At 33.3% G+C, this 15,260-nt stretch overlaps 1 protein-coding gene across 1 annotated transcript in view; it reads left to right on the forward strand.

Moving 5' to 3' along the window:
* The window catches only part of LOC119634090, a 61,498-nt gene that overhangs the window by 6,938 nt on the left and 39,300 nt on the right, over positions 1-15,260 (forward strand). The window contains exons 3-4 of the mRNA XM_038028032.1: positions 14,245-14,369; positions 14,842-15,260. Coding sequence (XP_037883960.1) covers positions 14,245-14,369; positions 14,842-15,260 — 544 coding nt within the window. The remainder of the gene's footprint in view (positions 1-14,244; positions 14,370-14,841) is intronic.

Below are 15,260 nucleotides of genomic sequence, written 5' to 3' on the forward strand. Positions count from 1 at the left end.
CTGTTGTGTATCCACATCATCCCCACCATCATTATAAAAATAATTTTTGTAAACAAAAAAAAAAAAAAAAGAAAAAAAAAAAATAGATCAAATAAAACATTAACGAAAAAAAAATAAATAAATAAAAAAATAAATTAAAAAAATAAAAATAACTGCAATAATTAAAAGTTATTGAAAAAAAATTTAACCCAAATTTTTATTCGGAAATAAATTGTTGTTTGAAGCAAACATTATTAGTTAAATCAAACATTTTGTGATCGAGACACGGGTTAAAAGTGAAGCGGGCCATTCGCTATTTCCTTTATAACGTTCAGAACACTTGATAGGGATCGCAAAAATTGTGCACACATATAGTTAGTTATGCCTTACATAGGTGTCATGCGATGGGTTAGTCATGTCCCCAATACGTGTAAGTGTGAAAATTGCAGCGATTGGTCGATTTGAGCCCATTTATGATATCAAGGTATATTAAATTATCACGGGTGTATGCAACACCTAGAAGGACTTGAGATAGACCCATCTGTTATAATGCAGGTTGATTCAGAATCACTTATCAACGGTTTAAGCTTGCCTGTTCGACCGTCCGTCCGCCTATCCTTTTCCTTTTGCTCAGCCTACAGACCATAACTGTTGAGATCCTTCGATGAAATTTGGTACATCGACATTTTTTGGCCTATGGACGAACGGCATTGCAAATGGTTTGGATCGGATCACTTTTTCGATAACTTCCCAAATAACGCTTTGTTTTGAAAAGTTGCTATTATGAGTAACTGTAGGATGTTGCAGGGTATTTATTGGCCGACTATAGCTTTTTACTTGTCTTATCGCAGACATGATGCGTCTTGTTACCTTTTCAGATTTTCAAACAATGTAAAATCAATCGCATTGAATTGAATTACATTTAATATAATGTAAACTGATCGGTTAAAAGCTGAAGTAGTTTATGAGACCGTTGCTGTTCCTATTATTATTACTATTTTATTATTGTTATTATCGTTTTCTAGCCAGAAAATGTTTTTCTTTTTTGGAATTTGAATTAATTTAATCAATCTAGAATTGCTTAGGGTTCAAACGACTTGGGAAAAGAGCAAAAAAAAAAAAGAAAGTATTTTGTAAGTGATTATGCAAAGGAATTGAGTGAAATGTTAAACAAATAGATTAAAATAGGTGTCTTTTTATTCCTTCAACTTAATAACCCCAGCAGTTGAAAGGGCGTACAGCGTATTGACGCAGTTTTGATGACTTGTTTGCTTTTATACCCATCACTGAAGGATGAGCGATATATTCATTTTGTGAAAACGTTTGCAATGTCCAGAAGGAAGCTTCAGAGAGACTCTTGATCAGCGTCAAGCTTTGAATTAATTTAAGCATATCCGTCGGTCCATCTGTGTAATGTCTATTGTGTCCTGGCTACAAAACATATGCTATCGACCTCAAATTTAGCAGAAACATTTTGCGGGGTCTTGCACGGAAATGGGCCAAATCGGTTGAAGAACACCGCGCCACGTGAAGTGAGGACACCTCTGTTTTTCAAAAGTAATAAAAAACTGTTTTTTCGCTCATTACTCATAAACTATAGCAGATAAGTGTACAAAATTTTGACCGTATATTCTGTGGGTGATCTTATAGTATCTCTTCAAAAATGGAAAAAATCGACCATGCCTATTCAATTTTATAGTGTGTCATAGTTTCGTTTTTTTTTTTTAAACGCATAGCAGCAAAATTCAAAAATCCTATACGGTATATAAATTCTTGGCCAGTTTTAAGTTCGGAGTGCACTTAAGCATGGCCATCGGTTCATTTGCACAATCGCTTAAAAACTTGCAAAGAATTTGAAAGTGAACTAAACTTTTCAAGGAACACGCCTACAACGCCTACATGGCTATGTAGCAAAATCTATGAACACTTTTGTTATCCGTGTTTTTTGCTTGTTACTCACCAAGCGCAGCACATACACCATAGAAATTTCCACTTTTACTCTAAAAATACAAAAGATCAGCCTCGTCCACCCCACATTATAGAACAGGAAATGTAGTTCTTTCCTTTTTTTTTTTTTTTTTTTTTGGGATTACGGTGATGAGCATAAAAGAGCCGGTCGCGACCGAATTTATTTTTCTTGTTTGTCTGTTTTCGTTTTTTCTCTTTTTTAATTATATGTTTGAACTCTCCGTTAATATGTTTGCTATCGCTGAGAGAGATTATTGTGAAAGAAAGCATTAGATAGTGATTCGGCAAAAAGTGTTTAAATATAGTTATGGCAGTTGGCAACACATTATAGAAAATATGTTAACTTCTTTGCATACGTTTTCCTTTTGATTTGTTTAGGTTTTTATAGCCACCATTGAAGTTTGAGATTATACTGGGACCAATTAGAGTCCCAAGCAAGGATTTTCTTAAATAATTATATTCGTTTGTGTCTGCCAAAACACGGGTAACTTTTCTAAATTTATAACAAAAAAAAAAAGTGAAAAAATTTATTAATGTTTGCGTTTTTTTTTATATGGAATTATAAGTCCTAGAACACATAAGATATATTTTTTTTTTATATTTTAGACTTTGGTGTAACTTGTTTATTTTTTCGTTATTATGGCTTCTGTATGAATTCAGAAAGGAAGCTGAAACTTGCCATTTATGTGGAGACTAATAAGAAGTCAATATGTTTTAGTCTTCACGACGAAAGTGCAGCAACGGATAAATGAAGAGATGTCAGGTCAGTGTAGTCTAAGCCAGGAGGTAGTCGACGCCATATGGCGAGTGTGTTATCGTTGAACACTGTATATAACCAATACGCTTGCCACACTTGAGCATCTTGGCTTGCCCATGCTATTAATCCATCTGTATTGCTTTAATCGCCTCGCTCACTAATTGATCAATCTTGCTGAGGAACCTTTTCATGCTTTAAGAGATATTTCCACTTTTAAGTAGAATACGTAAAAGTTTTAAATTCCACTTTGGATGTACATTATACTTTCCAGTATATCCAGTGTGTTACAACATGTCCTATAAAAATGCGAGAGCAACGGGTAATGTGAGCATATTTTATAGTACTAAACACCAACACTACTCCCCTTTTCCGTCTTGTCTACCCATAGTCGTTCCTAAGCACCACTGTGCTTACATGTAACATATAAAGGCAACTCTTCAATTGGATAATCAGATATGTATTTGTTTAATATAGAAAAATTCATAAATAAATAAATAAATAAATAAAAAATGCAATAAAGAGAATGTGATACTTTTTTCGTCGAATCACATGTTCACGTCACGTCTTTGCTCGGACATGTCATTTTACATCTCGCTGAAAACAAGCTGAAACAACATTGAGTCCAAAACAGAGCCATCATTAGTGGTTGTTCTCAAAATATTACACTATTTACAATCAAGATGTGAATAGATCGAATTTAAACATGAATATTTTTCATTAGGACATATATACATTCTACGGACAATAATCAGAGTATGCCTATTATTCTCCATTCTTAAAACTTAATAGACAATTTAATAGACTTCAAGCGATTCTATAGAATATGTTGTAACGAGTGAAAAACTATAATCCTAAACTTGGTGGTATTATCTGTGATTATCGTTGTGAAAATATAAAGATATTCTTTCTTATCTATCCAGTTGCGTATTAATATATAAAATTGAAACTATTTTATCATTCAAAGCGAAATCCTGTTGTTCACTGCCGTCTTAAAGTGTTTGATACTTTTATAAGCTTCCCATTAATAAATGTAAAGACACCAATGATTGATTTCTATGAAATCTTTTCTTGAAAATCGAAATCGAAATTATTTTCAAAAGCCTTATGACTTGCCCGAAGTAATCGAAAATAAAAAAAATCAACTATAAAAACCTTATCTCAATACACATAAAGTTTTTCTTTTAATTTCATACAATCAATCGGGATCGCTTTTTACAGTTAGCCTAGGGATATTAGGAAATATTTAGGCGAAAGGTTAATTTCTGTTGGGCTTGCTGAAGCCATTCTACATAAATGCATTGCTTTCAGGCTTTGTGCCTGTAGGCATATAAGATCTCATCCAAGTCACTATTTTCTTAAGCGTGGATGTGTTGAATTTAAAAGAAGTGACTTTTGCGGAAAGCGTTATTTTAAGCGATGCTGAAAGACATCGATTATCGTTAGTGAAAAAAAATTATAAGTGAAAACTGTATGCGATTAATTATGGCTTCAAGCAGGAGAGCTTACTACAGAACTAACTCGTCAAAACCACCAAAAATATCTAAGAAAACTAGTGGGTTATGCTAACTCAGTCGAACTTTTGGCACCATGTACTCTTCGTATACAATTTTAAAAACCAGTTGATTAATGGTCTTCTAATTAAGTTACTCAAATCTATTTCGCCTGCCGCAGGAAAGGGATTGACTTACGCCAAATGTTATTTAGATTGTAAAAAATATAGTTCGGATTGATGACGAACCAGTGAGAAGGAAACGCTTTAGCAGAGATCTAGATTATAAAGAGCAAGTAAAAAATTTATATTTGATCGTGACCGAATCTCTTATACCCATAACCGTTATACTAAGAAAGACTCGAAAAGAGGAAAAGAACTACACTTTCATACTTTATAATATCAAGTGGGAAATTTTTTTTTTGTCGCATACGAGTGGGGGCGTTGTAGGCGTGTCCTTGAGAAAAGTTTAAGTCACATCCAAATTCGTTAGGAAATTTCTAGACGATATCTTCAATTTCGCTAACGAGAGAATATTTACTAAAAAATATTACACAGTCACGCAGACGGACAATTGAATGAATAGACATGCTTAAATCGATTCACAATTTAATGCTGATCAAGGGTATATACACTTTTTTGGGTTTCTGAAGCTTACTTCTGGGCGTTGCAAACGTTTTGACAATATCGATATATCCCTCATCCTTCAGTGATGGGTATAAAAGTTAAAATTCTTTTTCATTCGCACAATTCAATTGCTTGAAACACGTTATGTGTTCCCCAAAAACAAAAGTTAATCAAATTTGAGTGAGTGGAAAGCCGTAGCTGTAGCCATATATAGTTACTTGGAGCCTTCGTAGGGATGGCTAAGTACAACGTTTAAATTAAAAAAGCGTCACGTGCCTTTGCCAATTTTTTGGGTGGAATTCGAAAAAGATATTATTACCAAGTTTTGATTTTTTATAACAACGTTTCCGATTTGAAGAGTTTTTTTTATAGATATCCATACATATCTTTACATATCTACATATACTTTATATATATATATATATATATATATATATATATAAAAGTAACGTTTTAGGAAAATTTCGATGAAGTGATCGACTCTTGAAAAGCTCTCCAAACTCACTAAATTCTGAATTGATTTAAGGATGGCCGTCCGTCTGTCTATTGGGTTGTGCTATGGCTGAGATCACAAAAGTAAACGTAACGATCTCAAATTGAGTAAGAATATTGAAATTTCTTGCACGCAGCTCGATATTGAAAGAGGGGCCAATCGATCAAAGGTCACGCTTAAGGTGCAACACAAACATTGCTTATAAGCATAGGGACACAATAAAAGTTTCCACGTATATTTTACGGCAAAGTGGATAAACTTAGCCACGTCTACCCAGTATTATAGGTTATGAAAAAAGTAGTTTTTTCGTTTTTTTTTTTTTATTCGATATATTTTTAAAATTTAAATGGTGGGTGTAAGAGATTCGGTCACAGTCGAATATAATTTTCTTATTTGTTTTCGTTTTTGTATTGTCGTTGTTGTCACTGTTGATATTTCGGTTTATCAAAAAATAAAAAAGCAAAAGAGAGAAAATAAACCAAAAAAAAAAAAAAAAAAGAATGCAAAAATGGGTTGTTGTAATCTTTTAGCCTAATTAAATAAGTACATACGTAAATAAAGACATTTGTATGCAGAGAAGAAATTAAAATTGCTGCTAGTGCTTTGTAACGTAAATTCTCGTAGGAAACAATCTTGTACACAATTAGATCTACAGGCGTGTTAGAGTACAGCAAGTGTATCGGGACTTGAAAAATCATTTCTATAATGTATGGAAGACATCATGGAGTATGCATGCTTTTGACTGGTGCAAAAAGTGGGATTATCTTAGCCAAATTTATTCGTCGTACCAGTTGAAAATTTATGTTTTCAGAGTTTTGAGGGTAGGGAACAGCACATTTTTTTCCACTAACGAAAATCACAAAAATGGACCTATGAGACCAACCAAAACATTCTTATAAAAACTAATTTGTTTCTTTGGTTCGATCACAGCCACAAATAATGGACGAAATATTAATTAATAGGCAATGCATCAAAACAGCTGATCAATCAAAAGTGAGGTTATACACGATCTGGGTAGTTGTTCGGAGTTAGTATAAAAATTAAGCCGAAATTGAAATCATCATTTGACCCGCGTTGAAGATGTGGCATGTTAGGGAAGAAAACAAAGAGTTTTTCAGCTCGTCCGAGTAGTGGGTGAATAGATCAACTAATTGTTATTTAAAATCATCCTCACCACTTCCATGCATTTATTTATAAAGGGAATTTTGTCGCTGCAAATTTTCTCCGCGTCCTACTCCAATGTTCTACTCGGACATTCTATCTATCTCAACGTAATCCTAATGTCGTACGTTGGAAAACAAAATTGCTTTTATCTATTTACACAAACATTGTCATTAATTGTTTGTTGTTTTAGAAAAAGAAGACGAAATGACTTGACAAAATAATCATTAAATTCTTTCCTTGCAACAGAATAACACATGTATTGTTTATCACGAAAAGCAACAAAACCTTGTTACATATAATGTGTGACGAAAATTGAAATCGTTTATTTTTAAAAATTATTAATACAATTTAAAAAGAAAATTTAAATGATAGAGTAATAAAAATCCAACTTACATATCAATCCCTTGTTGAAAGCGCTTTCGTCGATATCAGTTTGATTTATAGTGTGTAATAAAAAATTAACATTCAACTAGCACTTAAATTTACAAAATTCATATATGTACATACTCTCTTGTTCTTGATATTCTTCGTGTTCTTCTCGATTATTTTATTTATTGTTTTTGTGATGTTATTTTTGTATTCGAAATTACCGCACTATGTGGTGGGTTGAAAAGAAATTCTCTAAAATGGTAATAATTTCGAGAAAATGCTGAAATCCTTTAATTTAAACAACACAGATATGAGGTCACGCACAAGCAAACGAAATTGCTCCAATGAGACGGAACTAGAGGCGCTCATTTAAATGCTAGTATTTTCAAATGACAAGAAGTCGTTCATCAAATGCAATAAAATTTCCTTTCTTTATTCTTCCAATGTCCTGCAATAATGGTAAAAGGCACGCAAGAATGCTACAGTGGGCCACGGCTGACTATTAGATATCCTACACCACTTCGCTTAAGTAACAATACTCCAAAAATCCTGCATTATTTTTATGTATATGCATAATTTTCATGAAAGCGCTCATGTTAGCGCACACTACCGCGTCAATCCGATCTAAAGTAGTTAGCATTGTTACATCCAAAGTAGTTATGATAGGTCCATCCAAAATCAACTTGGAATATCGAAATGCTACTATTAAGCGATTTTTCTTGCGGAATTCTAAAAATTACAATATTTTTTTTCTTATAATGGCTTATCATAATAAGGCTTTACAAGGGAGGTGGTCCGATTCGAACCATTTTCAATAGTGTACAGACGAGCTTAGAACCATTTTCTGAACCGGTCGGAACAATAAAAGGTAAGTCTATCCGAACTCTTTCTTGATATTAGAAACATCGGCACAAATTTAATATATTGTATCCCGCAACTGGTGTTTAGTGTAATAATTACTTCGTTCGCGACATGAATATTCCAAAATAACAAACATAACAACAGTATATATGTGCAAGTTGTCAAATTTGCCGATTGATTTAGAATTTACCTTAAGAAATTTAGTCTACGTTTACAAAGGATTTAATAGCAGCATTAATAGTTTCGTTGACGCGCTTCGATGCGTCAGCCTGATGTGAATGGATTGTTGCAAAAGTATGGTTGATGTGGTATTGTCCCAGCAGCTCCTTGAACATGTTCGACTGGAGTTGAGCAACATACCAATAGTTTCGAATATCCCGAAAGAATGGAAAACTTCTTCTGTTCTAATCGAGGGTACGGGCCTACACGGGCTACACACAAATCTGTAAAAAATCCTTCGTTTCATATAACCGTTATACACAATTAAATGCTTATTTTTTATATTCTATGAAGTATATATATATATATATATATATATATATACTTGCGTCCCGCACAACTCGTCGTTTTTTAAACCTGCTGCGTCCATCACTCTTTGGAATAATCTTCTAGCAGTGGCCTTTCCCACCACTCCTGATGTTTTCATTTTTAAATCGAACTTTCACAAAGCCTACTTCCTCTCTCCACTCCCCTTCCTGATCACTACCGAACATATATATCATAGATATAGATAAATGTTTATGATTATATAGTCAGTCAGTGTGTTTAAGAAATTAAGTTTTGAATTTAAATAAAATACATTTCCATAATTAATACGAAAAGCGATTACCATCCATTTCCATTCTTTCTTCTAGAAGAAGTTTGAAAGAACACATTTTTTTAATATATTTATATATATTATTTATATATATTTTTATATATATATATTTTGCAAAATGAAATTTTCCAGCATAATTTCTGTTCTGTTATTTAATTTTTATTGATTTTCTTTTGTAGAACGTGTATAAACATTGCATGCGCCTCTCTACACTCACGTTGCATGTGTTAATTGATAAAAGGACAATGATCAATATAATAATGAACGTTCAATGGCATAAATAAATGTTCATGTATGCGTGTAATAAATACGTACATGTTTATGCATTTTGCGTTCATCAAGCTAAAAGTTTAAAGTAAAGAAAAATTTATACTGCAACTTAAACATAAATCAGTGCTAATAATTGTGTTCCAATTTAAATCAATTTGTAAGTTTTAACGCAAAAAGAAAAAAAATCAAAACTAAAATATGAAAGTAAATTGCAAAAGAAGAAGAAGAAAATGCTAGGCTATAAAATGCAAACAAACACTGAATGAATGAAAAGTCGCTTGAAATGAAAAGCAACAAATTATGCGGGAGGGGCCCTTTCTACATGCTTATGTCGCGATATCTTTCGCGCTCGCGTGCGATGCTAGCTCTAAAATGATAGTTTCCACCTCATCTCTTTGACATCTCCTTCCTTCGCAGAAAATACGTTACGCATTGTTATTTTGTTTACAGAGCTTATGGATGACCACGAACTAAGTGCCTTCACATTATTTCGATTTTTTATCGATTTTTCACTCATAAGTATGTACAACCATGAACCCCACATAAGTTTCATATGTGCATAAAACTAACTTAATATATCCGCCCGTCCGTTCTCTATTGAAATTTGGCTTAAATTGTCAAACCTGCATTAAATTATGCTCGGAGAAATCTAGAGATCTAGTAGAAACACTCACCATAAAATTATTTAAGAATTCTTAATAAGGTCGAGTGAGAAGATGTAAAAAATGTTTTCATCAATGTCTTCGCCGATCCATACGAGATATCGATTTAAAATGTAATACATTTAAGATATTTAATGTAAGCAGGTTTCGGTCAAACTTACTAACACATCGACTTATAATAAAGGAAAAACCTAGGCGTTTTGGTCCACTAAAGGTCCCCGCTGGGCTGCATTCACCTCTTCTTGCGTATATGTTATGACTTCTTCCCCATAAAAATCAAGTTATGTTCTGCTGTTAAGATAGAAATCCACATTTTTCGCATACATTTTTTTTCTGACTTAATGGTTTCATCCTTTGAATCTCCTAGAATGTGTGGAAAAAAATTCATTATCTGGAAGATCCCTTTTCCTGAAATTTCGGAAGAGAGTTTGTATCAAATTATTCATCATACATCAACGTCTGGCCTAATGATTTTAAACTTCTCTCAGATGTTTTTAGAACGTGTTATGTTCATAGGGAAAGATTTTTAAGGAAAACTACAGTTAACCTGGTCATCTCGCGATGAGAGAGAGTTACAGAGAGAAGTGTCAATGCCAAGTAATGAATTCTTTTGCCTCGAATCTTTATTGCTAACAATGACTTCAAGTATTTCCCCGTTGTTTTCTGCTGTCATTTCGTAAAAACAAAGACATTTTGGAGGAAAGAGAGATAGTTACAGTTTTTAAGCAGGAAGAGACATTTTGGTAAAAACTAACAGTAACTGCACTTTAGTAAAAGAATTTTCCATAACTCATTTTAAAACTTTGAACTCGTTTTTCTCGAAACATGATTTCGTAAAAAGGCAAATGCACCATAACTTTTTAAATTTTTTTTTATTTTATATATCTTTCGTATAACATTTTAAAAGGAAGTACGTAGGATCTTTTTGATAATCTAAGGATTGGTTTTTAAAAAGGCATCGCCAATCGCATAGAAGTTAATATTTCGAAAAAACGTTATGCTCTACCTTTAGACCTTTCGATTTTAATGCACGCTCGCGAGAGTGTTTCCGGCGCTATCATGTTTTATTACATTTCAGAAATAATTTTTAATACTTAAACATATGCGTCATAATCCCATCATGCATTACTACTCTGTTATCTTTTTTTCCATTCAAAAAAATGCTGAGAAATAGCGTTATTTTAAGGCCCACATAGCGATTTCGTTCGTTAAGGTAAAGGTAAGCATTCTACAAAGTTTTTTTTTTTTTTTGCTTTTTTTCTTAAATTAATTATTTACTTTTCTAAACGATGGGTGTTAAAAATTCGACGCAAAGCGTGATGTCTATTTTATTTTTATAATCATTTCGTTTATTGTTGTATTCAGTTACGTTCAGTTTTATTCTGTATTCCATGTGGTTTCTTAGGCGAACGCAGGGAAAAAAAGTATAATAATAAAATAAAAACACAAACATTTCAAGGAAAATATTGTAGACAAACTGTTACTGATAAAGCAAAGTACAACGCCCTCATGTCAAATCAAAAGCACAACACAATATAAAATAATGTGTCTTTAAATGTATATGCACTCGCACATTTAAATGTAACACAGCAACAACAACAACAACAACAGCAGCAACAACAACAACAACAAAACCAACAACAAAAATGACAACAATAATAACAACTGTGCTGAAAGCTGTATTTATTTTACAGCGAATCTGAAATACCCACCATCTAGACGCCTCAAGAAAGTATGCTTCAACTATGCCATTTATATGAGCAAATAAAACACTTGATAATAAGTACAAGTGTACAATAGAAATTTTGGAAAAGTCGACAATTGATTAACCGATTTCGTTATTATTTTTGAACCCGTCACCCGTCACCCGTTACATATGCTACTCAGACAACTCATTTTAGGCACACATCTCGCAAAATACGGATGAGAGTCAAAATTGAATTCAATTCACTCTAGCTCGAATAGCTCAACACTATTTTTTTGACGGTCTTTCTTGATGTTTGGAAGAGATTCTTTGGTTTATTTGTACTATGACCAAATACACAAAGGATGTCTCCTATTCGTGTAACGCGGTGACTGTCAGAAAGAAGAAAAGAAAGAGAATGGAAGAGGAGATGCCCAATAGATAAATGCTATATCTTTACCGACTGAGCATTCACTATAGCTACGACCAAAGAAATTCCATCAAACTTGGGATTTGAACACGCGAACACGTGGTTCTTACCTATATTCGGTTACTCAGGCGGTTTCATCAACCATTAGTTAGCCGAGCGTGAACGAGTTAAATAATGTGTGCGCTGCTGCTTTCAATCTTCAGTATCTTCATTAGAAAAATCATGAATTTTTGCACAAACCTGTAAAACTATACCACCCAGGTCGAAGCGACCTTGCTACATACAGTAGATCTTTTTCCGAATTTCGGCTCATTTCAAAATAAAATTAATTTCAAATATGTGAAGAAATGTGACGTGATAACTCCAGACTGTCATCTTTAGCACATGCTGCGGTGTGCTAGTAGGATTGACAGAGTTAGTGTCGCTAAAGTTACGTGACTACAGAGCCATTGGGTAAAAAGACCACGAATAATATTTTTAACTAACATATGCGATGCGAAGAACTTTCGACAGGACTCTACGCTGGAGGAAATGGTGATTTTTCCACATTTACTTTTAATTATTTGCTCGAAATTTTGCTTCGTGATGTTTTAACTTTTAGGATTCCATCCCCTTGTAAATTTGATATTCGGTCTGTTAGCGGCATTTTTCTTTTGAGTAATCGGCTAAGGTAAGGTTGTAGTAGACATGAAAGATTAATCTTCTGTCATCCCATTCGACGATTGCTTGGAAATGTAAAGATAAAGATATATTTCGCTTCTTTCGTTTTTCAAATGGCTTAGGTCAATCAATCAATAAATATATCAACGCCGATGATCTGTGGCTGGGATATCCTTAATTTTAAACCTAATCCGGTTTACGTAATAGTAGAACATAGCGAAAAGTTACACAGACTCGTGAATTTTATGCTAATTTTTGAGTTTTGTAATATGTACTTCGAAATGTAGTAAATCAAAGCGGAAAATTAAAATATACGCGCACTTCAGTGTTGAATTTAATACAATAATTATATCTTACACTTATGGCACGCGGGTATATTAAATTGGTACGAATGTAGGTAGACCCAGAATGATTTAGGGTAAACCCATTTTTTATTATATCGATCGATTGAGAATCGCTTTCCTATTGAAGGTTGCCTGCCTGTCTGCCTGTCTTATTTTCTTGTGTTCAACGTACAAGTCGCAAAATTTCGAGATATTCTGATGACATTTTGTACACTGACGAGTTTTGGCACAAGACCGAGAGTGGTTTGAATCGGATAACTTTTTCAACTACTTCCCATGTAAAGTCTTTTTTTCAAACGTCGTTCTATGAAAAACTGTATTAACCGAAACTGTGGAGAGGGTTTAATGGTGGGTCATTAACCGCCCCAGTCTTTTTACTTGCCTTATTATTCCACTTATACTACGACGTATAAAAGCAATACGAATGCAAATTTATCTATAGGGTGTTCAAAAACTTACGTAACATTTGAATTGTGCGGTAAACAGTTTGACAGCTGACAGTTTAGGCTAAATAAAGATGGGGCATTCCACGAGAGATACACGCAATTTTTATTGTTAAAAAAGATTTCAAAAATAATGAAAGTTTGGTGGCCATAGTTTGCAAATTTCGTACAAAATATGGTAGGGATTGATTTAACTTCGCCAGCTGCAAAGAAAATAATTGAAAAGTTCAGGAAGACTAGACGGGGTTATTTGACATCCAAGGTCTATGCCAGAAAGCCCATGAAATGGGTGTATTGAAGAAGGAGGTTCATCGTTCTATCAATGAAATTAGGCCACAAAAGAGTGCGTAGGTGCCAGCAAACCGTCAAGACTATTTGCTCGAACTTCCATGAGCACGATATTTGCGATAAAGGGTACATCCTTTTGTGTGATATACATCGATTGTACTCTCAATATATATCGTCATGTTTTTGTATGGAAACACTTCGTAGGTAGTTGTAACATAGAAGCGAAAAACCCTATTTACGTATTTCGCTTTAGTTATATGATTTTTCGATAATTACGGGTGAAACAGACGAGGTTAGGCGCCTCGGCGAACATTTGTCATAAATGCCATATAGATTACACTATTATCGGAAATGAAAATTGTGAATCGTAATATTCCCGTTATAAATGATCGAATTCATGTCCAATAATGAGCATTTGAAGCATTATTCGCTTTTCTTATTCAATCAGAAGTGGAACAATAGATAGCATATAGTCAACATTTTTTTGCGAAAATTTACAATAGAAATTGTGTCGCTTAATTGCAAGGCCTGTTAAAATCATCACATCTAGAGGCAAACAGTAGAAAGAAAAGCATCGCAATATCGCCAAAGATACTTTAGTACGATTTTTCAGCATCGTACTGCACAATGCATCCAGGAATTGTTAGTAGCATTCAACTGGGGCGTGCCTACGAACGTTCTCAATTGCACCTTACATGTTCTGAAATAATTGATAGAGTGAAATATTTTCGCTTTCCTAACTTATGATATCTACAATAGAGTACAAACAGTACAAACAAAAAGATGAACCTAAATATGTATAAAATTTTCTTATTTTTTTTATTATTCTTTCCATCTATATATTAAAAGGTGATTTAAGAGGATATGCATATGTATTTATATATAATCTTCAATTAAATAAAAAAAAAAAAAAAATGTTTTTCTTGCTTCTTTTTTAAGGCATGCGTACGACAATGTCAACTATGTCGACAATGAGTACAAGAATACACCGCAAGGGCTTGCGTATACCATCAAAGAGGCATCCGGGTAAAGCGTTTCCCGGCAAATTGCATTCAGTGTCCCGAGTAAGTCTAAATCACTCTAATTATATAATTATTTAGTTAATAAAACGCATGTAAACTTTACTACTTTAACATACGATTACATTCGTACGTTTGTGCTAATTATTTATGGCTTACGATCCTATGGTTTGTCTTTAAAGACCTACATTACTTAGTAAAAAATGAAATTGAAAGTTTTATTATCAATAAAGTATTAATAAATATATATATAATTGATCGTAAATGTAAACAAATAAATAAATAAATTGCCGTTATCATAGCTAAACAAAAAAAAAAAAAAAAAAAAAAAAAAAAAAAAAAAAAAAAAAAAAAAAGGCAATTATAGAGAGAATATATTTATAATTAACAATTATACGTGAGATCTTGCATGCCATAATCATATATTTAGAATTTTTACTACAAACATATGTATCTATATATATATATATATAAGAAAAAGAAATAAAGTTTGTTTTTATAAATTGCATTCCTTTAGGTTGGTCCTGGTAAACTTGTGCCTGGTAAACGCTTTCCACCCCGACCTCATCCACCGCCTTGTGATAATTCGAATGATAGCGGTTTCGGTTTCGATCAACATGTAGAAATACGTCAACAACAGTCACAAACAAGCGGTGCAACCAACAGCAGTCTAAATACAAGTACAAATTTAACACATCCTGCTTCACACCTTCATCAACAAAATAATAATAATAATTCACAGCAACAACCAACACCGACAAATATATCAACAGCATTATCAGTAACATCAACAACCAGTACTGCGGCAGGGCGACCAGCAGTAACAGTAGCATTACAACAACATTCATCACACCATCAACAACAATCACAACACCACCAACAACAACAACAACAGCAGCATCAGCAGCAGCAGCAACAACAACAACAGCAACAACA

The sequence above is a fragment of the Glossina fuscipes genome, unplaced genomic scaffold (genome assembly GCF_014805625.2).
Source record: "Glossina fuscipes isolate IAEA_lab_2018 unplaced genomic scaffold, Yale_Gfus_2 0, whole genome shotgun sequence".
In the NCBI taxonomy this organism is placed as follows: domain Eukaryota; kingdom Metazoa; phylum Arthropoda; class Insecta; order Diptera; family Glossinidae; genus Glossina; species Glossina fuscipes.